The sequence below is a fragment of the Poecilia mexicana genome, unplaced genomic scaffold (assembly GCF_051168715.1).
Source record: "Poecilia mexicana isolate PSO_F unplaced genomic scaffold, ASM5116871v1 scaffold_18, whole genome shotgun sequence".
Lineage (NCBI taxonomy): Eukaryota > Metazoa > Chordata > Actinopteri > Cyprinodontiformes > Poeciliidae > Poecilia > Poecilia mexicana.
The window spans coordinates 18,355,096-18,379,736 of NW_028263387.1; the positions used below are offsets into that span (position 1 = coordinate 18,355,096).

A 24,641-nucleotide genomic window follows, 5' to 3' on the forward strand; every position below is an offset into this window, starting at 1 on the left:
GGTAAGTTTTTGTGCTTTTGCAGTTTAGCACACGATAACTAGACCTGTCACTATAAACAGTCAATCAATTAATCGGATGATCAATTTAAACAATCTCAATCATTTTTATTTGCATGATTTATTGTTTTTCTTTTGTCTCTTAATGTAAAAAACGGTCTTCGGTCTGATGCTTTGGTCTCAACTTGCTCTTGTTTTAAGGATAATTTTCATTATTCACTTTATTTGTTATTTTTGTTGTGTTATTCACTTATTTTTGGATATTTAAAAGTTAAATGTTCATTAGGATTTTTAAAGTTTATTGATCTCTGAGAATGTGTTCTTGCATTATTATGCCACTACCAGTATTTTTTACTTGAAAATGGTCTCAAAACAACAATCGTTTATCGCAATAACGTTTGGGACAATTTATCGCCCAGAAAACTTTATCGTGCCTGAACAAATGTTTTTGTCTCGGAAAAGAGTGAAAACCTAAAGACAGCCACCTCTTGTGCCGATGTGGATAGTTAATATTTTAGCGCCACAGTCCGCAGGTGTAAAACAATCTCGATTTAAAATAAGCTGGAAACAGTGAGCCGTTAGCCTTGCTCCGTTTCATATAACCTCGTTCTGATTAAACATCTTTCTGCGACAGTAATTACTGAAAATAACTCTGTTAAAAATATCTGAACTCTTTTACTAAGGCTGTAAAACCTCTCAGCGGTAATAGCTGGAAAAGTCACAGCTGCAGTTTAACCTCAGTGAGGATCTGTTGATGAAGTTGGTATTTTTATGAACTGTTTGTGCTTCATTTCACTTCCTGTGACTGAAAGCTTAAATATTCATCTCAATGACTCAACTCCTGGTTTCTTTATACTCTTCTCCCCTTATTTGTTGTCCTGAACTTCCTTCCCATCTTGCTCACGCACAGATCCAAACACATGCTTGGGTCTCACGATATCCTTGGCCGTTTTCCACCTCTCTGATATGGCCGTACATCCAGTCAGTGTTCAAAAAGAAAACCGTTCGGTCGCTGACTGTGTCGGGCTGTGGCTTGTGCTGAGTCACCTCTCCTCCTCCTTCCACACAGACAAACAGAAAGTCAACTGTGTGTTCAACATGTAGGACCACATGTAACCTCCTGCCACATGTGTGTGCACGCATCTGTGTGTGTCGGTGTGTGTGGGGAGCTTCCTCAGACACAGTGGAGTCTTTCAGTCCCGCTGTGCAACAACCTCTCTTTGTAGTCACCCTCATGTGAAGCAGGGCAACACTGATTGGTATTCAACCCTTTAAGTTGTGCGCTTTAAAGGAGTCTGGTGCAAACTAAGATGATCGCCATGAGAACAAAAATCTGGCAGTTTGAATTATGATTTGCACGTCGAGACAGAGTTCAGGTTTTCAGGAAGGAGGGTCACTGAGCTGTTATTTGAAACATGAAGTGATCACTTCAGTGAGGAGCTTCATTTCCTCTTCTGTTGTTGACTCTTCCTTTGGCCAGTTTACTGCAAGGCTTTCTGCTAAATATGTGGCATTATCTCACTTTGAAGGGCCTTTCTGTTGGATTTATGATGTGTGGTATTTACTGCAGTGGCTCACGCAGAACATTTTGATTTAAGGTGCATTAAAAACAATTGTAGCTTCAGCAGATAGTGGTATCTTGGGGTCTCCATAACAACCATCAGACACCGTCTACTTGCCGTTTGGCTGTTTGATAGAACAACAGTACGGTGGACCCTTGTATTCACAGGGTTCACTACCAGACGCCTGAAAATAGCTAATAACTGTCTATTTTATTACATCAGCCACCAAATATACCTTAATATGGACGAATTTGCACAGTAGGAACTGAATTGGCACCACAGCAGAAGCTAACGTCTACGGACCTCCTTACTTTCTCTCTTGAGGGTTCAAAAAATCAGCGCCAAGCAAAAAAAAAAAAAAATTACACTCCTGGATTGGCTACCGTGCAAACAACAGAGCGTCAAGTGCCATTTCACATTGGTATTTTATCTTCCATAGATGCTTTTTCTTTTGAATATTTCAGATATACAATTCATTACCTGGTGTCTATGGCGACGTTCACACAGCACGCAAATGCAACCGATATCCGACTTTTTGACCGTGATCGGAACGGTCATATCGCTTTTTAAATGACTTTTACGTCGTTCACAACATAATTCTGCAAGCGAAGAAGCAGACACAATAAATCCAGATGTAAACAATGGATGACAGGCCACAAAGAGACATTGCTATTGGTTGTGCTTTGGTTCTGTCAGCTTCGTTCGTCTTATGATCTTGTGACAATTCAAAATCCATCCACAGATGCCGGCATCCGTTATTATTTCCATGAACAGTGCACTGCCGTGCGACATCCACATTGTTTTTCTGCGGATGTGGGTCACTTTGGGGTCGTAAACCATTCACACAGAAGTCTGACTGCAGTCACATTTAATCGAACATGCAAACGTAAAAAATCGGAATTGAGTGTCAATATTATTGCAAAATTCACCAGTACGATTGCATAGGACATCTTTTCTTAATATGGTGTTGTTGTAACACTGACCCAAATTTTCCTATGATAAAGATATAGATTAGATTAATTGTCCTCCTAAGAAAAAAACAAAATGCTGTTCAAAGTGTTAACAGCACACTGGAGATTTAAATTAAGGCTTAAATCTCCAGTGTGCGGTTATTTAGCCGAGCTTTCAGATTGTTTTTAGACAGCAGTAGGTGTTCCTAAATTTGGCTGGCTGTCTGTGCTTCAACATTTATGATCCGATGACTCAACTCGTGTATTTCATCAGCGTTCAGCTGGGTTTAAGTACAGTGCTCCAAGATTTCAACACTGCCTGATTTCCAATAACTTTGGTGTTAAGTGATCCTCGTATTCACGAGGAAGGACAGAGCAAGGAGATAATCGGTTTTTAAAGAGACCAACTAAAGCCTTTTGCCGTACTGGGGCTAAAGGCTCTAATAGTCTCCCTGACTAATGACTCATTTGGGAAAACCTTGAGGGATAAAATTAGATTTATAGAGACGGATAACGGCAAACGTTCCCGTCTGGTTTCTAACCAGATCAGAAGGACTTCTGCACAGGAAGTCATTTCCGGCTCTCCAGAAAGTTTGTTTCATTGTGAATAAAATAGGAAGAAACCATAAAAACAAGCATTAAGACAACATGTTTGATAGCTATTATTTAATTTGTTCGCCTCTACTGCGCGCTGTCACAGGGTTAAGGAAACACTTTCTCCCTCTCCTTCCTACTCCTTTTCTCTCTCTCCTTTTTCCATCCCCTTCTCTTCCCCCATCCGTTGCATTCCTGCTAACCAGTCCTGCCTCTGTTCTCACTCGTATTCCCATCTGCGACTGTGTGGCCATGTTGGACCCTGGAGATCAGGGTCCGCCCACTCACTCCTCTGTTAACCGTGTAGCTACTGCTTGGCTTCCTGCACGCTTACAAAAAAGCAAACAAGTCCTTTTAGGAGAAGTAAAAAGTTAACGGGGGAAGTTGCCATGGAAATGACGAGGAAATCTGATTGTTCTGCTAAAAGCATCCCAACGACCGAAGGCCGAAGCTCACTTAGCACCCCACGCCCCAAAACCGCTAAGAGGGTGGCAACGAAGGACAAAGTTTGGACAGTGTTTGTAAACCGGCAGCGTATGGAGAAGCCCTGCAGGCCTGTTATCTGCTAGCTCAGGGTTTCTGGTTTCAAGCTAGCATGGCTGGGTTTAAAAATAAACAAAGAGATGGGGAATGTGGGTTTTCTGCTGCAGCTGCTCCCACTCCACAAAACACAGCACCCCTATCAGATAACCTGAGGCACCTCTTCACAAACTGCACCTGGGATGAAGGTCCAGATGGGTTTTGCAGGGCCTTCAATCGCCTAAAACAGTCACATTACAACCTCAACCTTCAGCATATTTTAGAAGTTAGTGGTGAATAACTGTGGCATGGAAGGAAAATGAAACACAAATAAACCCCAAAAAGTGTGGTATTAACTTGTATTCAGCCCCTTTCACCCTTAAATAAAATCCAGTGCAACAAGGAGAATCATTATTAGTATAAAGAGGAAGGTATTCTGGTCAGATGAGCCCCAAAAATAAATATTTTGGAAACAGTGATTCACACATTTCTCCATGGGGAACAAATTTAAAAGAAAAAAAGACTTTATGACTTTCTTCTGTTGGAACAAAGACGATGTAAAAGAGTTCATACCTAAAGCTGAGCCAGCGTAAACAGACAACCACAGCTCAAACTGCACCGAGCAAAGCAGCGATGCACCGATCGCAGTTTTCTGGTCGATCACAATCGCCAGTCTTTAAAAAGTCTGACCTGATAAGGCTGTGATAAAGTGACAAAACCTAAAAATGTCAAAAGGGTATGAATATTTTTACAGCGGACTTGAGAAATTTAGGTTGACTAAGCACCAACTGGATTGAAGCACATATCCATCCGTTCACTTTGTATTTCACATGCAATGGATGGAAATATGCTAAAATCTGGATGTCAACCAATGCCTCATTAAAATCTGCCTGCTAATACAACCATTTTGCAATTTAAGAAAGGCTTTCTCGATTTAAATGGAATGAGGTTTTACTCTTCACACTCTAAAAACACAAAATCGTACCTAGTATTTTTGGTTTAGTTTCTAGTGTAAATATCTTGGTACACTTCAAATAAGACAAAACTAACTTAAGAGTAACTTTTTAGCAAGACCCTGGAGGTTGATTTAGGTCAATAATTGCTTAATATTGATGAAAAAGTTCTAGTTTCATTAGCAGATAATTTCACTTACAAGGAGACATTTTTCCCATGCTACTGTTTCATCAACATTAAGGAATTATTGACTTAAAACAAGCTAAGTTTTCTTGTTAAAAAGTGACTTAGTTAGTTTTGTCTTATTTCAAGTGTACTGTGATATTTGCATGAGAAACCAGACCAAAAGTACGAGTAAGAGTTTGTGTTTCTGCAGTGCGGTGCTTGGTTAACCAACATAAACATTTAGCAAACCTTGTTGCCATGGATTTGTGCCACTAAATACTCACAGCAGCAGAAAACGCCAGCATCTTTACTTTGGTTATATGAATGTTAAACAGCTCATAACGAACAAATTCGAGCTATTTTAAAGTTGTTTTTTATAATAAATTCAGGAAAAACATTGTTGGTTGATACTGGTTAAGTGAGTTTGTCTGAAGCTGGGGTTCCTCTCCAGTTACTGTTTGGCAGCACGTGCTTCACATCTCCCACTCTAACTGAGCCCGGCGCGCCTCCGTCAGTGAACCGACTGTAAATTAATCTCTTTGTTGTCTAACAGCCTCGGCTCAGACTGGATCGGGACAACGAAGAGGGGGGAAACCACGAGTATGGACGCCACCAAACCAAGAACGTGAGTCCCAAAGTACAAAATAAGGCAACATTGTCCCATAAATTCAACTAAAAGCTGGCTACGCACACACAAGGATAAAATAGAGTGGACAGTTTCGTCCCATATACAGGTGCTGGTCATAAAATTAGAATATTGTGATAAAGTTCATTATTTTCCATAATGTCATGATAAAAATTAAATTGTCATATATTTTAGATTCATTGCACACCAACTGAAATATTTCAGGTCTTTTATTGTTTTAATTTTGATGATTTTGGCAAACAGCTCATGAAAACCCAAAATCCCTGTCTCAAAAAATTAGAATATTATGAAAAGGTTCTCTGAACGAGCAATAAAAATAATCATCTGAATCAACAAAGTAACTCTAAACACCTGAAAAAGATTCCTGAGGCCTTTAAAAACTCCCAGCCTGGTTCGTTACTCAAAACCGCAATCATGGGTCAGACTGCTGACCTGACTGCTGTCCAGAAGGCCATCACTGACATCCTCAAGCAAGAGGGTGAGAAACAGAAAGAAATTTCTGAACGAATCGGCTGTTTGCAGAGTGTTATATCAAGGCACCTCAGTGGGAAGTCAGTAGGAAGGAAAAAGTGTGGCAGAAAACGCTGCACAACGAGAAGAGGTGACCGGACCCTGAGGAAGATTGTGGAGAAGGGCCGATTCCAGACCTTGGGGGAAGCAGTGGACTGAGTCTGGAGTAGAAACATCCAGAGCCACTGTGCACAGGCGTGTGCAGGAAATGGGCTACAGGTGCCGCATTCCCCAGGTCAAAGGTCAAGCCACTTTTGAACCAGAAACAGCGGCAGAAGCGCCTGACCTGGGCTACAGAGAAGCAGCACTTTGGACCACTGTTGTTCAGTGGTCCAAAGTACTTTTTTCGGATGAAAGCAAACTTTGCATGTCATTCGGAAATCAAAGTGCCAGACTCTGGAGGAAGACTGGGGAGAAGGAAATGCCAAAATGCCAGAAGTCCAGTGTCAAGTACCCACAGTCAGTGATGGTCTGGGTGCCATGTCAGCTGCTGGTGTTGGTCCACTGGGTTTTATCAAGGGCAGGATCAATGCAGCAGCTATCAGAAGATTTTGGAGCACTTCATGCTTCCATCTGCTGAAAAGCTTTATGGAGATGAAGATTTAATTTGGTCTGGAATCGGCCCTTCTCCACAATCTTCCTCAGGGTCCGGTCACCTCTTCTCGTTGTGCAGCGTTTTCTGCCACACTTTTTCCTTCCTACTGACTTCCCACTGAGGTGCCTTGATATAACACTCTGCAAACAGCCGATTCGTTCAGAAATTTCTTTCTGTTTCTCACCCTCTTGCTTGAGGATGTCAGTGATGGCCTTCTGGACAGCAGTCAGGTCAGCAGTCTGACCCATGATTGCGGTTTTGAGTAATGAACCAGGCTGGGAGTTTTTAAAGGCCTCAGGAATCTTTTTCAGGTGTTTAGAGTTACTTTGTTGATTCAGATGATTATTTTTATTGCTCGTTCAGAGAACCTTTTCATAATATTCTAATTTTTTGAGACAGGGATTTTGGGTTTTCATGAGCTGTTTGCCAAAATCATCAAAATTAAAACAATAAAAGACCTGAAATATTTCAGTTGGTGTGCAATGAATCTAAAATATATGACAATTTAATTTTTATCATGACATTATGGAAAATAATGAACTTTATCACAATATTCTAATTTTATGACCAGCACCTGTATATCCCATCAGGGAACTTTATCTGTTTATAGATTATCAGTGCACTGAAACCTCCATACACAATGAAAGGTCTGCAGAGGATATTATTGGCAGAAAATCAAAGCATGTTGATTTCCAAATCCTCTTTAGGCCCATTAATCCTCTCTGCTGGCTTTAGAGACAGGATGGACGAAGTCAGAGAAACAAAAGGCTGCAGTCTGGACCTTCAGACTGAACGTTTCCCCTAATTACACGATTACTTACAGAAAATCTATGTTTAGCACGTTCAGACCTGGCAAACTATCTGAAGGAACGTTTGTTACAGTTTTTTTTTTTTACCAAGTCAACCTTTTGTTTTTGTCAGCTTCAGTTTATTTATTTTACATTGGCTGTTATACTGCTAACTGCACTTACTGAACAAATTAAATCAAAGTTGTTTTTACATGTTTGACTGAGCTTGTGAAGCTGTTGGTGTATTTAAGTTTGCTGCTCTGGTGCAGAGTTATCAAATACAGTTTTTTTATTGGCCGATACTAAATCTTAGATATCTGTATTGGTATCAGAAGTGAAAAATGTGGATTGGTGCATATCTATTCAAAAATTTGATCAAATGTAGTTACTGCGTGCAGTTGAGTGATATAAATACTTCTTTAAGCAAGTAGCATCCCAAAGAAGTCAAATTAAAATGGATATATTATTCAAGCAGGGTTTCCTTCAGTTTATTATAAGTCTGGCGGGCCACCAGGCTTTACTTGTGACACCACCAGGCTAAATATTGCTGATTCATTGAATTTGTTTTGAAGTGTTTGCACTTTTAAGACTTTATAGTTGGTGTTCAGGTATTGATCTTCCAATAAAACATAATTATCAAGGGATATTTTCAAATTTCCTGTTAACTTTAGACATTTTTTAACTCAAAAACATGACGGGCTGCTGGATGAATCACTGCCTGAGCTCCACAACCACCAGGCTTAGCAGGTTTTCTGCAGGAAACCTTGTTCAAGTGCTCTATAACTGCTGTGCCATGCCGTCACAGACACACAGTTATCTAAAAGGGAAGTACTAAATAGTTTTCCTGTCATCGTTTTTATTATTAACGGTCAGTAAAAGCCTGGCTCTGTCCTGTCCGACTGCACCTATAAGTCTCCACACTCCAGACACTGTGGACAGAATATGGGTCAAAGCCGGCTCAGTGGACCTGACACCAGCTTACCAGCTACTGACGGCAGCAGTTATACGCCACACACAGCTGCCGCCGGGCTGCGTCAGAGAAACCGCTCGGTCTGATGAGGTGAAGGAGGATTCTCCTGACAGCTGCATGTCCAGTCATCACTTCGGCTACAGACGGATCGTTGCAAAGCTCTGGCCGGTCAGACATGAATGACTGGACCAAAGCATTTCAGAACCTTGTTCGGACTCACTGTGGCTGTGACTAGCAGGGAAGGACTGGGAAGTGTGGGTTTTAAAGATATGGACCAGGTACAGGTACTGGGGAGACTTTTCCAGACCAGTTTTCTCCTTCTGATTGGCGGACATAGATTGGCTTAATGGTCCTTATCGCCAACTTTGGCCTCTGCAGTTTTTTCACTAAAGTGTCAAAGTTTTGGTTTCCCATCTGGTCAGGCTTGTCTCAATAATTACTTTTTGCTTGACGATAAATTGTCCCAGTAATTACTGCAAGACCATTTTCAAGTAACATACTGACAATGGGCCTGTTGCAGTAAGCAATAAATCAATTAATAGCATGATAAGTTAAAATTAGCTCAATAATCATTTGAGTGATTTATCCTTTTTCTCTCTTTCTACCAAAAACTGGATGATAACGTCTTCAGTCGGGAGCTTCGGTCTCAACCAGCCTTTTCTTTTTTTTATAGAGACTTTGTAATTCATTTTATTTGTTGTTTCCGTTGTGTTATTTATTTTGGCTCTTTAAAATGTCTTCCAGTCCAGGTGTTTAATCTTCATCAGAATCTGAGGATGTGTTCTTGCATTATTTTGTCATTATTATTATATTACTTGAAAATGGTGTCATAGCAACATTATCATTTATAGCTAAAACTTCAGGGGCAATTTATCGTTCAACTAAATTTGTTACTGTGCCAAGCCTAATTGATGATGATTTAATAATGCAAGACCAATAAAAGTTTAATCTGGTAAGGAACACTGGAGAACATTTTAAATATCCAAAATAAAAAAACAACAACCAAAAACAATAAATACCAATACACCCAAAACAAAATTTCCCTTCATAAACTCTTCGACACAACGCAACTTACTTAAAATTTTTAACTTCTGCATTTAATCATATTTTTATGGAACCGACAAATATAACATTTCTGATAACACTGTCAGTTTTGTATTTAATCACCATTAATTAAAATTTATCGAGACAACAATAAGCCATAAGACATTTTTCACAATCAAATGATACACGATAGTATGGATGATAAATTGATGATCTTTACCAATTCTGTATAAGCAAGTTTAATTATTGTTTAATTATCCAAGTCAAACACTGTGAAAAACTGGCAGCAGGATTTACTTTGAGCTTTTTTTGTGCGCAATTGTCAAAAACCAGATTTTGGTCCACCTTCGCATACCCACAATGAATTGAGTGCACATGGTAAAATATGTTCCCTAAAGTAATAAAAGCACAAGAATTGGAATAGAAACAATGCTAAATGTTCACACACTGCCAGGTTTAATTTTTTAAAAAGCATAACATGAAAAAAATATAGAAAATCAGGGTGTATTTAAATAATGTGAAATAATTCTCAGGTGTGCTTTAAGCCCGTTTCAACCAATCAGAACAAAGAGCCACGCTGCCAGCTTCATGATGAGGCTATAAAGCACCATGTGCCACATTTAGCCAACCTGTAGGAGAGGATGGGAAGTTTCTCCACATCGCTCCTAAAACCGACCAAAAATAAAGAGTTTAAATCATTTATTTTCACTGTTTCTGTCTTTACTGCTTTAATTACAAACACGTCCGTCAGGTCCGTAAACAGTTCTGTCTGAGAAAATAGCGAAGCTAGGCCAAAAGCAACGGCCAAGAGGCTGGTCGTGTTTCTTTCTTCTGGATCAGGCTGATTAATTAATACGCCGCCGAATCGACAGGCTCGGTTCGGTTGTGTTACCTCGCAGTCGTAGAGGTCCGTTAGCTGGTCGATGATCCACTCCTCCAGGTTCAGTCTCTTCCTCAGCTCCTTTCGGTCGTATTTGACGGTAACCCGTCCCTGCTTCCTAACGGGAGTCTCCGGTTCCTCCGTGGTGCCGGCCGGCGTCTGGAAATATACCCGCGGTTGAGGGCTCGTCTCCGGGCTCGTTACAGCTGCCATTGTCGCTCGGTTAGGGGATGATTTTTCTCTTTAAAAAAAAAAAAAAAAAAAAAAAAAAAAAAGGAAAATGGACCCCCCTCCTATCTGGAGGTGTGGAAGTGTAAAAAAAAATGGGACTGTTGTTCCACAAATTAATAGCTGTGTGTGACTTGAAATCCCCCCCGGTTAGAAAAAAAAGAAAAGAAAATAACGGTCGCTGGACCTTTTGTTGTCCAAAATGGCTCAAAGGGACACTGGCATGGGATGTCCGCTTCCACAAAGACAGACCGACTGCTGCGGTTAAAGTGGACGGGTAACCGGCTTATCGGGCTATTTCCAGCAGTCAGGCTCCCTGTTAAAAAAGGAGAAGGCAGCGGAGGCAGAGCCGGACCCAACTCTTCTGGTTGAGTACAAAGAGGAATCACACGTCGGTCTCTCCGTTCCGCTGGCCCCGGGGAGCAGCGTGGTGGGCTTTACTGGTCTTTTCCGGGATCCGACTATGATGGATCAGATCTTCTGCGTACGAACTGTTCACTGGTTTATTTTTTCAGCTTTGAGTGCATTTTTATTCTTTAATTTTTGTATAATTGCATTATCATCGCATTTTAATAGTAGAGTAAATGAATTAATGTTCCTTCTCCGTTCCGCTGCTCCGAGGAGAGGAGCATGATGGGCTTTCCGGGTTTTCTCCGGGATCCAACTCTGATGGCTCGGCTCATTTTTTTGTTCATTTTTTCATATTTTTGTCTATTTTTTGTGCGGTCACTGTATGTTAATAGTATATTGAATAAAGTTGTGTTCTTTTCTACCAAACATCATCATCATCATCATCATTATTATTATTATTATTATTATTATTATTATTATTATTGTTATTATTGTTGTTGTTGTTAATCCAACCTGGTACTAGAGCAGATTCTGAACAGGTTATTTTGAACTGGACTAGATTTCTAAAATCAGGTTAAATATGTTTTTCCAATAAATGTTTTTTTTTATTTGTAATACATTTTTGGGAAGGAAGTCAGAGGAGGAAGACAGTTGAATTTATTTGTGGGCAAATGATTTTACAAAATTGTTGCAGCCTGGATCATTGCTTAAATTGAATAATGCAAAAATGAACTCTAAATATAGATAGATTGATTGATACTTCCTTATTGTTAAATAATAAACTCATACATGGCTCATTATTAAAGTTGTTAGCCTTACTAGTTAATTTATTTAAATTATAACCTGATTAATTTACTTATTTACCCAGCATGTAAAAATGAGAGTTGCTAAAGAGCCTGAAATAATTTAATGTTAGCATGTTTTCATGCTGCGTCGGGATACATATAGTGAAAGTTTCACACCTTGATCTCACACTTTAGCTTCAAAACAGCACAATAAAACCCAAAGATACTTCATGCTGCTTAAGTCTTCAATAGCCTGTCTCTCTTCCGAGATTACAATACAAACCACAGGTGGAAATCAGCAGGAACAACTGTATTTTCTGCCTCAGTGTTGGTCTTGAAATGAAACTCTGATTCACCAGCAGGCGAAGGCCGCAGCGATAAGGTGTTAAAAGCAGAAACGCGCCGCATTTCTTCACAGTGGGTCCATTGTGTGGTCACAGCGGGGAGCCTCCTGCCTGGACAGGCAGATTGAAACTAAAGTTTGAATAACAACAGGAGTCAGGGAGGAGGTGCAGACAATCACTGTCTCTCACTTCTTTTATTGGTCTGTGTGTGTGTGTGTGTGTGTGTGCGTGCGCGTGTGTGTGCGTGTGTGTGTGTGTGTGGAGGGGGTTGAACACGTGTGTGTCCTACCGGGCAAATTTCACAGACAGCCATGGCAACAAGACATGAAACCTGAATTATTCAGAGAAAGGTCTGAAACTTACAGTCGAGTAAGCACACACTTAGACATGTGTGCTCAGACATGCACAGCTTTTCACCCACATTTTTGCAGCAGAAAAACTCAACAAACGCTGCAAGGCGAACAAACGCTCTGTGTCTTCTGGAGAGAGGGAGAGACGTTATTAAAACTCATCAGTTCTGTCAAAATAATGAAGGTGATGGTGAGTTTGAAGCTGATACGGCTTCAAAGTAAAATCTGATTATTTTTTTTAAATGCCAAATTGTAGAAGCCAAATATTTTCAAAAGCTTGTTTTTATTTCAGGTATACCTTCTGGAAAAACTTAAAGTTTAAATAAATGCAAGCTGTAAAATAGGACTATAAGCCCGGAGCGGGCTGAGATCACTGAGATGCTTTGTCTGGTTTTTTATGTTGCTCTGTATGTTAACAATGCCAAAATGCAAAACAAACTCAATTGAGCTGAGCCTAAAGAACATTAGTGAAAAAAAAATCTGATTTTCCAGAAATTAAATCTTCATAAACAGAAAATTTGACTAATCGATAAAATTGATTTATTGCCCAGCCCTTTATGTTTGGTGCGGTTGTTCCTGCCTAAAAAATTTTTGTAAAAATATTTAAAATGACACGTTTAGACCAGAGAATCCAGTATTTATCTGGAGACTGCGGTAAACTCAAAACAAGTCAAAGTTTATTTACACAGCACATTTACAACAACCTCAGCTGAGCAAAGTGCTTCACAACAAACACAACATCACTGGTGGCTAAATGATAAAATAGAACATTAAATTAAGTTTTAGGAGAAATAATAAGACAATTATAAACTGGTGTTAGAGTTTGAATAAAAACCAAAACAATACTTAAACAACTGCTGCCGTAATTTTCTGCTGCAGAAAATTGCTGCATGTTCATCTCCAACAACCCCAATCCCTTAGAATTACATAAAATCGACTTTATTGGGCTTTCATTGTGTTATAATGTTATTCCATCATCTGTTTAGTTTGATCTGCGTTAAAACTGTTGTCTAAAATCCAGAGATGTTACACACATGTTGGGAAGGCCGGCTTCAGAAGTGGCATTTCCTGCACTGGTTCAGTGAGCCAAGAAGCCTTTGAAGCACGAGAGACAAAGAGATCTGCTACTGATCTGAAAACTCGAGTTTTTCCAGGGCGGCTCGTTGTTTTTGCCAGTTTGTGATAGAATGAAGCTGGTCGTTGCATCAGATTCTGTTCTGTTCGCAATGTTTACTATTTGAGTTTTTCCTCCTCGTTGACTTTTTTTCTGTTTTTATCTTCAAAAGGTTTTTTCTTCAAGAATTTAAAAACATAGATTTTTATCAATCTAAAGATGTTGTTTTGTAAGAAATGTGACATGATTCGTCACGCCGAAGTGCCTCGAGGCAGAAGACGCTTAACTGTGGATTAACCGAATTGTTGACGCTTCTGAACGGAACGGATTTTATTGCTCCCTCCAACATCAGCGCTGAAACAAGTTCAAATGGTTCTTTAACAGAAAACATTTCTATCATCTTTTATTTTTTTTACATGTTTTGCACACTATTGATTTGCTTGTAGAGCTCCTTCAGTGACAGACATACTGCATCCGAGGTGCACATAAAAGCGTTATCACAGATCCTTCCTCCCCACATTTTATAACCATTTATATGTTTATAGCCGTCACTCCTCCCAACAAACGTGTTTACATCCCTGCTGACGCTAAGAAACTAATAAATAAAATTATGATATAGTCATCATATGACAAGAACAAGAGTAAAGTCATTGTATTATGATTCTATTCTCATACAACTTTATTCTTGTAGTTTTATTTTATTTCCTTAGAATAGCTCTAATACTCAGTTGGACATTATTATCATTATTTCCACTTATGCTAAAAGGTTATGAATCATCCTGAAAGAAAAATCTGTCATTTAAAGTTTTAAATTAACATAACAGCCATCTCTATAACGTGTTTGTTTGTTTGTTTGTTTGTTTGTTTGTTTGTTTGTATCCCCATTACCGTAACAATGGCTTCTCTTCTGGGGGTCCAGATCATAAAAAAACAACATTTATTATAGAAACATTTACATTAATGCACAAATATAACATTTTATATAATAAAATAGTTAAACTGCATTAGAAACAGCATATTGTCATAAATCTACAATTGTAAAACTGTATAATAAAATAATTAAGCAGAGCTCTTTTTAAAGCATTCGTTTCATGCTTAAAGCATTCATTGTATTAACATTGCGCAAAGTTTGGCTAAATAACAGTGGATTATATAAAGCAATTGGTGTCTTACTACAATATTTCTAAAAGAAAAAAAGCACAAGAAGCCATTTAAATGAGAGGTTACTTAATGTCCTCTCCACCAGAGGGAGCTGGAGGTCAGTTTGCATTTTATTTTTTGCAGTGTGTGGGAAACAATGAGGCAGACCAGACATCTCTATGTAAATCTCCATTAAAATAAGAAGCTCTCCCCTGCTTGTGTGTATGTGTGTGTGTTATCTTTATCACTCCATGCGTGAGTGTCCTCTGTTTGCACCTCCGTGACTTACTGTGATTTATGTGTGCACAACGAGGATTGATGTGTGTGCACATGCAAGTTACACCCTGCACAGCTGAAAATGGTTCATCCACATTCCTAACTGTTGCACAAACACCGAGCGTCAAACGTGGGCGCAGTTTGGCTCCGCCGCCACTAGATGGCGGTACGTTACTGAACGTGTGCCTCACATCTACCGTGAGAACCAGACAGGAAAAAAAATTATGTCATTCAAAACATTTGGGCACGTTTGCAAGAGATAATTCAGCTGTAAATAAATAAAAGCCTGCAGTGAAAGCAAATGGTAGTTGTCTGGTAATCGGCATTGTCCTTGGATTGGTGCTCTAAAGGGGAGGATATAATCAGGACGCCCACATGAGTGATTTTCTCCAAAACAACCCTGACAATAATCCTGCAGTGTTGTGGAGACAGCTCCAGGCTCCAGTAAAAGCTGTCAGCGGCTGCACGCCAAAGTCTCAGGAATCTGATCAAGTTTTTATTGCTACTGTGGACTGAGTCAGGCCTCTCCCATTGAAACCAGAGCATGCACTGGATATGTGTGTGTGTGTGGATAGAGAGGGCAGTGTGTGGAGGACACAGTGAGCATGTCTGTCTTTTTTTTTCTTAACACAATGTGTCTTTGTGAGTCCTTGGCGTTGCGTTGGAGAGAAAAATTTGTCCGTTTGCTGGACAGAGAGAACGAGAGAAGCAGGAAAGATGAGTGGATGGGAGTTTGTTTCCTCTCAGACATCTGTTCATTTCTGCTCCTCCGACCTTTACCTCTGCTCTGTTTTTATTATTATTTTTATTATTGCAAGCTGCGTCTTGACTTCTCTTTTTGTTTTATGTCCAGCCAGAAAGTTGGTCGTTGACTTCCTTGTTGTGCAAAATGCCTCGACACATTCCCGCGCTGCGACCGGTTCCAGTAAAGAAACCACATTCGCCTTCTTTTCAGAAATCCCTTTCACTTTTAGCTGTGCTGCTCACCTCTGGGTGAGGCTTTGCCTGATCTGTTGCCAAAAACAAAGATGAAAAAAAATACATAGAATAGATTGCGAAAATCTCCTGCGGGTATTAACCTCAAAGTCACAAACTACGAAGAAGTTGTCCCGACTTGCTGTTTGAAGCAGCCAATCAGACGTCAGAGTTCCTCCTAGTCCCGCCCACTGACTTTGATTGATGAAGGTGTTTAGTTTAAATTAATTCATGATGTTCTTCAGCACAAGAGCATGAAATCATCTAGAAAATCATGAAATAATAATATGTAGTTTTTCACTACATATAATTCATTCTATATTTAATATATTTCATAGTTTTCAGTAAAAACTGAGCAAAAGTACTTATTTTTCGCCACTGAGTCGTGGATCTCTGCTGATCTTCTTTAGTTACCGTTGGCCTCTCTGTAGCTGTTCTCTAAGATAACACTGTTTTATGAATATATCTGTGTTTTATTCTCCAGCTGGTGGAAAAAGTACGTCCCCTAAACTATCTGGTCTTGTTTCAAGAGAAGACCTTCATCTTTAACACCATAAATCTGCTGCCAGGGTGAACTCAAACACATGTGATTTGCAGTGCTAATAATGTCATGTGGAAGTTTTAAACAGAGATTTAATTTCTGAAAACCAGCAATATGTTGAGTTGAAGTGTCCGGGTAGAAATAGAGAGGCTGTAAATATGGAAAATTTACAACCTTTTTAACCAAAATCCACATTTTGCACCTTTTTGTACTTTCATTTGGATTTCTACTGCTTCTAAAAACAGCCCAAGCTGTTGAAAGAGACAATAGGTAAATGTTTTGAGCCATTTCAAAAAACTCCAGATTACCGGAGCGCTCTGCGCCATTACATACCAACCCACCCTGCGCTCCAGCACATTTGTTCAGCTGGTTTTACCGCACTGTGCAATGGCTGCTGGAAAACACAAGAATTTTGTTGTTGACTTTCCATTTAGGAGCTTCTGCTGTTCAAAGATTTGGGGTTGTATAACTGTGCAGGGTAAACGTTGAGTTAGTGGGCTGTGGCTTTTCAACTGTTTTAGGGTCATTTTGATTTACTGAATCCAAAAGTCACATTGGTTTTGCTCATGGATGATAAATATTAACGTAAATGAACTGATAATGTCATGAAAAAAGTAATCAATTCACTCAGAAGATGACATTTCTCTGAATCAAATCAGAATGAAAACCTGACCTGGTTTAGAAAAATGGGATTCAATCTGTTACTGTCACCAACTGAATATTTCTAATTCAATTGAAGAAACATAGACAACTTCCAAAAAATGTGTTATTAAAGGAGATCAAAATAGGCAGAACAGAATAAAGTCTCATTATCCAAGAACGATTTTGAGCAAAAGAAAAAGAGTAAAGAACATGTTTTGTTTAGACCATAGACTCATCCTAACCTGTTCAAGGAAACATGTCCTATTTAAATGCTACAGGCAGATCAAATAATGTTCAGCAGCTTGAGTCCATATTTTAGAGGCCTGTCTGTGGGTTTCTCTGTGACGGGCCAGAAACAGGTGCCCTCACTTCAGATCCAGCTGACAACACACCATTGTTTGGCCAAAAGAAATAAAGTGGAAAATGTTTTTTTTAATGTATATTTATGACAGAGAGGAGTGGAGGGAGGTGCAGCTGTGTGTGCATCTGATTATAAACCAGCGAATCAGAGTATTCCTGCCAATGTGTGTGTGCATGCTGCAGAGCTGTAAATATGCATTTGCTGTGCTGTGTGTTTGTGTGTGTGTGTGTGTGTGTTGGGTTACGATCTGGTTAATTAACTGCGTGCCTGGCTTTTGTTACTTCCTGGATTCAATTTCTGGGGATCAGACGAACCCAAAAGATGCAAACATGCTTTACAGGCTAGAATACGCTGCAGTTTGCTCGCTCTCTCCTCGACTTTGTCGTCCCCTGCATGTTCAGGGAAACACAAACAGAAAGTATGTCCATCAGTCATTCAGTCAGCAGGCTGCAGCATAGCAAACATTCCTGCCTGGTGGAGTTAAGCAGTAGGGGAACAGCAACGGGTGTGGGACCCTCTGAGATGTTGCTCGGCAGCTGGATTTGGTCGGGATCAGAATGCGAGTCCTTTGTTCACACGATCCGCAGCAGGAGACCGCGAAGAAAAGTTGCTCCCTGGTTTCATTTACCGTAAAGTTGTTTTAGTTCAGATTTGCAGTTTGTTATGCAGCTTCTTCGTGTCACAGAGGGAACGGTTCCCCTCCAGACCTGTCAGATCAACACTTTGAAGATTATTGTGAATCTTTAGAAAACTTTGGTCAGGTGCAAGCATGCCTTATTAACCAAGCAATCTGTCACTGTCAGCAAACTCAAAGACGTAGGTAATATAGAGATTTACTTCAGCTCCCTGCTGTGAACACTGTGAGTTTTAGCCCAGCTATTAGACATTAGCTTGGCCGTTGGCTTTCTGTACGATTCCAGTCATTTTACAGTCCTTCTGGGATTTCTCCCATTAACTCAGATTCCCTCTGGTAAACTTTCTACCGGACCAATCAGAGAGCAGAAGGAGAAGCTGTAAACAATGAGGTCGCTTTTCTGTGCTGTAAAGTGGCTACATCAGCTCCATTTAATCCGCTGTAATCGAACTTTGGTTTGTTTGTCTAGAAAGTCCGTTCACTTAATTGGGGAGCTGTGAATGCGCAATCAAGCGAAAACGTGAATCTACAAACTTAGGTATGGCTTTGGTTAAAGTGAACTCTAGTGCAGTTCGAATACATGTGTGAGCACTAAGTGAACCGCAGACTGCTCCAAAAGCAGGAAGTGAAGGGCATTCTGGGTAAATACAAACAAAACAAAAGCGCTAGTGTAGCGCTAGCTAGAGAAGTGGCTTATAGTCTTTTACAAAAGACAAAAAAGAAATCCTACAACCGCTAAAATCTGACACCACTCCATTTTCGTTTATATTTTGTGAAGAAATAGATTGTACTCACGTCTTCTTTAGAGGTTTTTGTGTTGTTTCCTTCAGTGGTTCTTGGTGCAGCACCCCCACAGGTGAGGAGGGGAACAGGTTTTAAAGGGGTTTGGTTCGTTTGACACAGTGCAGTGTGAAAACGAACCGCACCAACTGAAAATGTAACAAATGTTTCAGTTTTGTTCCCCAATCAAACCGGGTATACCAGAGTGTTAGGTGTGAAAACAGAATTAGAATCATAGTCTACCTGTATTTTAGAAATGGCAGCGGAGAAAGTAAACAAAGATTCCAAATACTGAACTAACATTAGCTTCATTTCCACTGAATCACTTTATGTATTTACATATTTGTTAAAACTGTCAACATGTTTGTTATGAGACAGATAATCTGTGAATAGCTCCGTCTCCTCCACCTCCTCCCTGAAGGTGTCTGAGGAAAGCAAAGTTCCCGACCAAAAACAACCAATCAGGCCCAGGAGGCGGGTCTTAGCGCTGTCAATCATCCTCATGTATTCACTACTAAATGTGCTAATGACAGGGAAGGAGCTTACGATTACAGGAAATATCGTCTGTTGTTCCTTAATTGGTAGCCATGCTAACTAGCTGTAGCATTCACATCAGACTGTGCAAGGAGAGGATGAGCAGCGCCACACAGAGGGTGATTGACAGCGCTACGGCCCTCCAACCTGGCTCTGATTGGTTGTTTCTTAGTTCTGGGAAAAAGAGAGGAGCTAGATTTTTTTCACATATTATCTGTCTCAAACTACTATACTCTAAAATGACATTTTTAAAAATGAATGAAAGTTACATACTGCAGCTTTAATCATCTGAAACATTTAAGTGACAAAAACAGAGACATTTTAAGGAAGTTTGAAGAACTAACTATTGGTCAAGACCGCTTTTTTGCACAATCTTGCACATTGCACAGCTGTTTCGGTCTCACGTCCTCATTGCTTTAGCATTGTAGAGACACAAAGCAGCAGAGGAACTAATTTAAACACACCCATTTCACACAAACTTCGACTCCCCTCTCGCTTCTCTCATTTCTGTCACTCAGCGCTATCTGACGCCGTCCTCCTCCTCTCCCTTTGCAGCTCCTCTTTCAAAAAAACAAAAAAACTCTCTCTTTCTGTTTTTTTTCCTCACAGAAAACATGCTGGTAGGAGAGGAGGAGGAGAGAAGAAGAAGAAACGCCTCAGAGGCGACAAGAGAGTAAGGAAGCGGGGAAAGTTGTGAGAGGCGACCAGATGGACCGGAGAAGGAAACAGGGATCTCCACTGCGCTTTTAGGAGGGATCAATAAAGAAATAAATGAATCAAAGCTGGTGATTGAAAGAAGACAGGGCGCGTCACCGCCGGTGCGTGGACGCGGACGTGAACAAGACAGCAGCGGTTGTGGGTCCCGTCTCCGTGTGGATCTGGCTCCTCATGCGCCGCGGCAACTTTTAAGGGGCCTCCGAGAGGAAAAAAGGAGGCGAAGAAGAAGAAGAAGCTTTGGAGGAAGGAAGAAGCTGATCGATAAGCTCCCGGGGAGTCCCGCAAGCGCAAGCCGGGGTTTTAGGCGTTGGCAGCCGGGCAGGGGAGTCCCTCGTCATGGCCGGGGCGAAGCCGGGAGTCCACGCGTTGCAGCTGAAACCCGTGATCGTCCACGAAGAGCTGAAGAAGGGGAGCAAGTTCATCAGATGGGAAGAGGTGAGGTGCTTTCTGCTGAATCTGCGCTTTCAAGCGCATAAGTTAGTGATCAGCGTGTGTGTGTGTGTGTGTGTTTCATAACTAACAGCGCAGGTGTGCGTGGACCGTGTCCTGAACAGAGGAGCTCACTGTACTGAAAGTGTGTTAATGCGATACTCTGCCTTAAAGAAAAAGAAAGAGAGAAAGTCCCTTATAGTTGCCAGCAGGGTTTTAAATGCGCCGTTTTGTGCTGACTTCTAGTCGAGCCGGTTTCCCCTCACCTTTATGTAACTTCCCCCAACTTCTGCGTCCCTGGAGCACCTGTCTCAGCAGGACGCGTTTGAGGGGCGTGGGGGAAATCACGCTCAGGATCTCACCTGAAAATATCATCAAGCTTTTTTAGACGCGCTTCCGCGTATTTTCGGAGTCTTTTAATGCGACCGCAGATGTTTGTTTCTCCGTTTTTACCTTCCGTGTGTTTATCCTCGTGTCTGGCAACCCTGGCACGCACCGACAGTGTCAACGAGTGAGAGTTGCAGGGTGTAAGGGCCTGATCGGACCCATTAATGATTAACAGAGGCTCAAGCTGCAGACCGCATGCAAAGCGTTTGTCTCTGTGTTCAGTTGTGACCGTAAACGTTTCGGCTCGGAGGGGAATGCTGCCCTATTTGCGCTCTTATTGCGATCATGTTTCGCAGATAGATCAGGTTTGGTCACCTGCAGGAGCTCAAACCTCTCAGATTTAAATGTATGCCGTCAGAAACTGAGCTGAACATTTAAAAATGTTTGGGTTTGACTGACTTTTCTAACTTAAATATAATCATGCTTTCAAAAAAAATAAATAAAAAGCTGTAGCTGATTCAGGGCAGTAGTTTTAAAAGTGAGACAACGTTTAAATTTCTGTCACCTCAGATTTTACAACATCATCATCATAATTAATTTATTTTAAGGTTTTTTTCCAACTTCAGAAAGTGAGTGTTTAGTATTTCCATCTTAATAGGCAGAAAGCTGATGTTTTGGAAAAAACAAGCAAAAATTCAGACTCAACGCAGCTATAAAATAAAAAATATATATACCACACGGGCCTATTATAATTACGGCTAATTTAAGTTTGTAAGTTGGAACAGAAACGGCTCAATTTTTGTTTCCTTCATAAGTTCAGAATTTGTTGCTTAAGAAATTCAATAAGTTAACCCTAAAAGCTCCATTTGATTGCAGGCTTGTAAATAAATTATCACCACAATAAAAGAACATGCAGTTGTATTTCCACCACTTTTTAAAAGTTTATAGAGTGGAACATAATCTCTATCACTTTAAAAGTTAATAAATTGGTCCCTGTGGTTCTACTCCAGTCACTTTTAAAGTTCGCAGAGTGGAACATGCAGTAGTTATTTTAAAGTTTATATATTGTTTAGTAGTTTTCTGTGAGGAATGTTGGTTGTATTTCCGTCACGTTTTCATATGAAGAATCAGTTAAATTTCAGATAATGAGAAAATGTTGATGTTTCTGTCATTTAGTCAGAAGTTGGGTAGTTTTCTGGAAGTGAAACTTTTGTTTGGATTTCATCAGTTTAAATGTTCAGAAAGTGAAAACGACAATTACATTGGCATCACTTTGTCAGACGCTCAGGCGTATTTCTGTCACTACGACAGCAGAAAATGGACAAATGCTGATACTTAAATCATTTTTATCCCTTTGGTTGTATATTTTTGTCTCTTTTTGCTTGCTGTCTGCTTGAAGCTGTGTCCCATCACTGTAATATTCTTTTTTTTTTTGAAGGTTTTGTTGGCTCTAGTGGCCTTTATTTGAAAGTAGTTCGACAGGAAAGAGGGCAATCAGAGAAGGAAGACATGCGGCAAATGTTGACAGGACGGGAATCGAGCCTGCGGCCACCGCCATGAGGACTAGGGCCTCAATGCATGGGTCGTGCTATGCCCCTGCGCCATCACAGCAGCCCCCCATCTCTGTAATATTGACCACAGGCTAAAAGCAATGAACAGTCATCCAAATCTTAAAATAAAAGACGTGAGGGAGCTCAAAACACCAAATTTGGATTTTTATCTAGTTGACATTAAATTTAATTTGATTTCCACTTGGTTCTTTTTGACACCAACAATCTCACTGAGGCTAAAAGCTTGGTCCAGATATTTAACAAAGATTTAACCAAATTATAGCACATTGTCATGTCATTGTGTGCATCGTATTGTCGTCCGGAGAAGGGCTTTTTCTTTCAACTGTGACTGAAATGTGCTTTTATACTTCCTTTGCTTCTCCAACTCAGTTTCTCTCAGAGGGAATTCCCAGGAAATGCTTCTGCTGCTGATTAACCGTGTGAACGTTCAAAAACACGTGCAAAACGCCTCCCTGCGCGTCGTTTAGCGTCCCTGTTTCACCGCTTCACGTCCCCTTAAGGAGGCAGCAAATAAAAGCACAATGTTCTTTACTCATGATGGTCACTGTGTGTTGAAGCGCACCAGTCCCTCCTGCAGAAAAACAGCCAGACTTTGAGGATTTTCACCAGGTCTTTTGATTTTTTCTGGGGTTTTGGAGCATCTTTTTTGTGTTTTTTGTCTGTTGTTTCATTATAATTGTTTGATCACATGAATGTGGCGCCTTTAGAAAGGATAAAACCAGACCTGTGGAGGTCCTCAGTTTGATTCCTGCTTATTTTTCTTTCTTTCTTTTTTATTTTTATGATTTCACACAAGGAAGTACACCAGCAGGTGTTCCTCATATTTACTCAAATGTGGTAAGCTAATTTACAAATGGAAACCCCTGACATCACCATCATCTGGGCTTCCCCCGCCTGAGGGAAAGTATTGTTAGTCTGTTCAGATTTCTAAAAACCATCAGATGAAATTTAGCAAGTCCATATAATTTGGTTAATTTACCTGTAACAGTTTATTTTGATTTAATATCAAACACAGAGGGGAAAAGTTGGTGTTTTTATGCAGCGTATGTAAACATTTGACCTTACATGGATATAACCAATTATAGTTTCACATGTACTTCAGAGTAAGTTTTCTTCCAGCTGCTGACCTGGATACATTGCCCTCGGCAACCGCTGATTATTTGATTTTTGACTAATTTTGCAGTCATACAAATGTTGCCGTATTGTCCATATAAAACAAACTGTGCAGTTTTCTTCATGTAACAGTTGTTTTTTTTATTTATTCATTATTTCCCCAAGGTGTTTGGTTTTTGCATTCATTAAGTATGTCATTTCTAATGCATCAAATTGCCATTTTGGACACAAAACCTTCCAGAAACCCTCTAGATTACGCCCAGTGCCGGATTTACAGGGATGAGGGGCCCTGGGCCGGAGCCAGTTTTGGTGCCCTATTCAGGAAAAAATATTATAATTGCACTGTAATAATAAATTACAGTGCATTGACATATAGACTTTTAAATCAGCTGATGTTAACTCATTCATGGTAGGTTTAATATAGCCAATAATTCAATGTTGTTTCCAAAAAAATCAACAACTTCAATCTGAATTTTGTTTATATTCATAAATATCCTTAAATAATACAGTTCACATCTATTAGTTTTATATAAAGTACAAAAAACAGATTTATTACAAAAATAAAAATCTTTGCCCTCCACTAACCTCCCAGAGAAATTGGCGCCCTGGGCTACTGCCCAGATGAGCCCTTTCATGTTCTCTGACAAGTAATCTATTAGATATTGATTGGCACAAAGTTATTGTGGTTTAGGAATTTGTTAAAATGTGATAAGAACTGGTGTCCAGACAAAGTGCCTTGGGGAACTCCTGTCTGTTTACATCCAGTCCCCTCAGTTCGTCTCCGTCTCCATGAATCTGTTTTTTTTTACACTTCAACTTTCTCTGATAGTCTCAACTTTTGGTTGAATTTTCCCATTTTTGTTTTTGGTTCTAATATTTCCTCTGTCTGTAAAATTCACTGCAGAGTTTTCCAAAGGCCTTCAGGCTGTGAGACGAACAGAAAGACACCCTGACTCATGCAAGGACGGGGGAGGAGGAGGAGGAGCAGGAATGCATTGCAAATTGACTCTTTCTTTCGTGTTTTGGCTCGCGTACACATGTGCTCGTATGTGTTTGTGCACGCCTGGTCTTCGTTTCTTTTTTTACTGGTTGTGTGTTGAATGACTTCCTGTTTGAGCTTGTTGTGAGGCTCCAGAGCCAAACCATTTTTTCCCCCTTGGTTCTGTCGCGCTGCTCCAGCCCGGCCCAGTGCAACCCAGCCGCAATTCAATTTAGGCAGATTCCAACTGGAATCCAGTTAAAATTCCCCCCAAAC

General features: G+C 40.2%; 2 protein-coding genes across 2 annotated transcripts in view; one reads left to right on the forward strand and one right to left on the reverse strand.

Annotated features, from left to right (window-relative positions):
• ppp1r14bb (protein phosphatase 1, regulatory (inhibitor) subunit 14Bb) overlaps positions 1-11,201 on the reverse strand; it is a 34,285-nt gene extending 23,084 nt beyond the window's left edge. Inside the window, exon 1 of the mRNA XM_088015308.1 lies at positions 10,187-11,201. Within this exon, the coding sequence (XP_087871434.1) occupies positions 10,187-10,387 (201 nt within the window). The 5' untranslated portion in view covers positions 10,388-11,201. The remainder of the gene's footprint in view (positions 1-10,186) is intronic.
• The window catches only part of plcb3 (phospholipase C, beta 3 (phosphatidylinositol-specific)), a 77,409-nt gene continuing 57,996 nt past the window's right edge, over positions 5,229-24,641 (forward strand). Inside the window, exons 1-2 of the mRNA XM_015006092.2 lie at positions 5,229-5,366; positions 19,839-20,381. Of these exons, the coding sequence (XP_014861578.2) occupies positions 20,283-20,381 (99 nt within the window). The 5' untranslated portion in view covers positions 5,229-5,366; positions 19,839-20,282. The remainder of the gene's footprint in view (positions 5,367-19,838; positions 20,382-24,641) is intronic.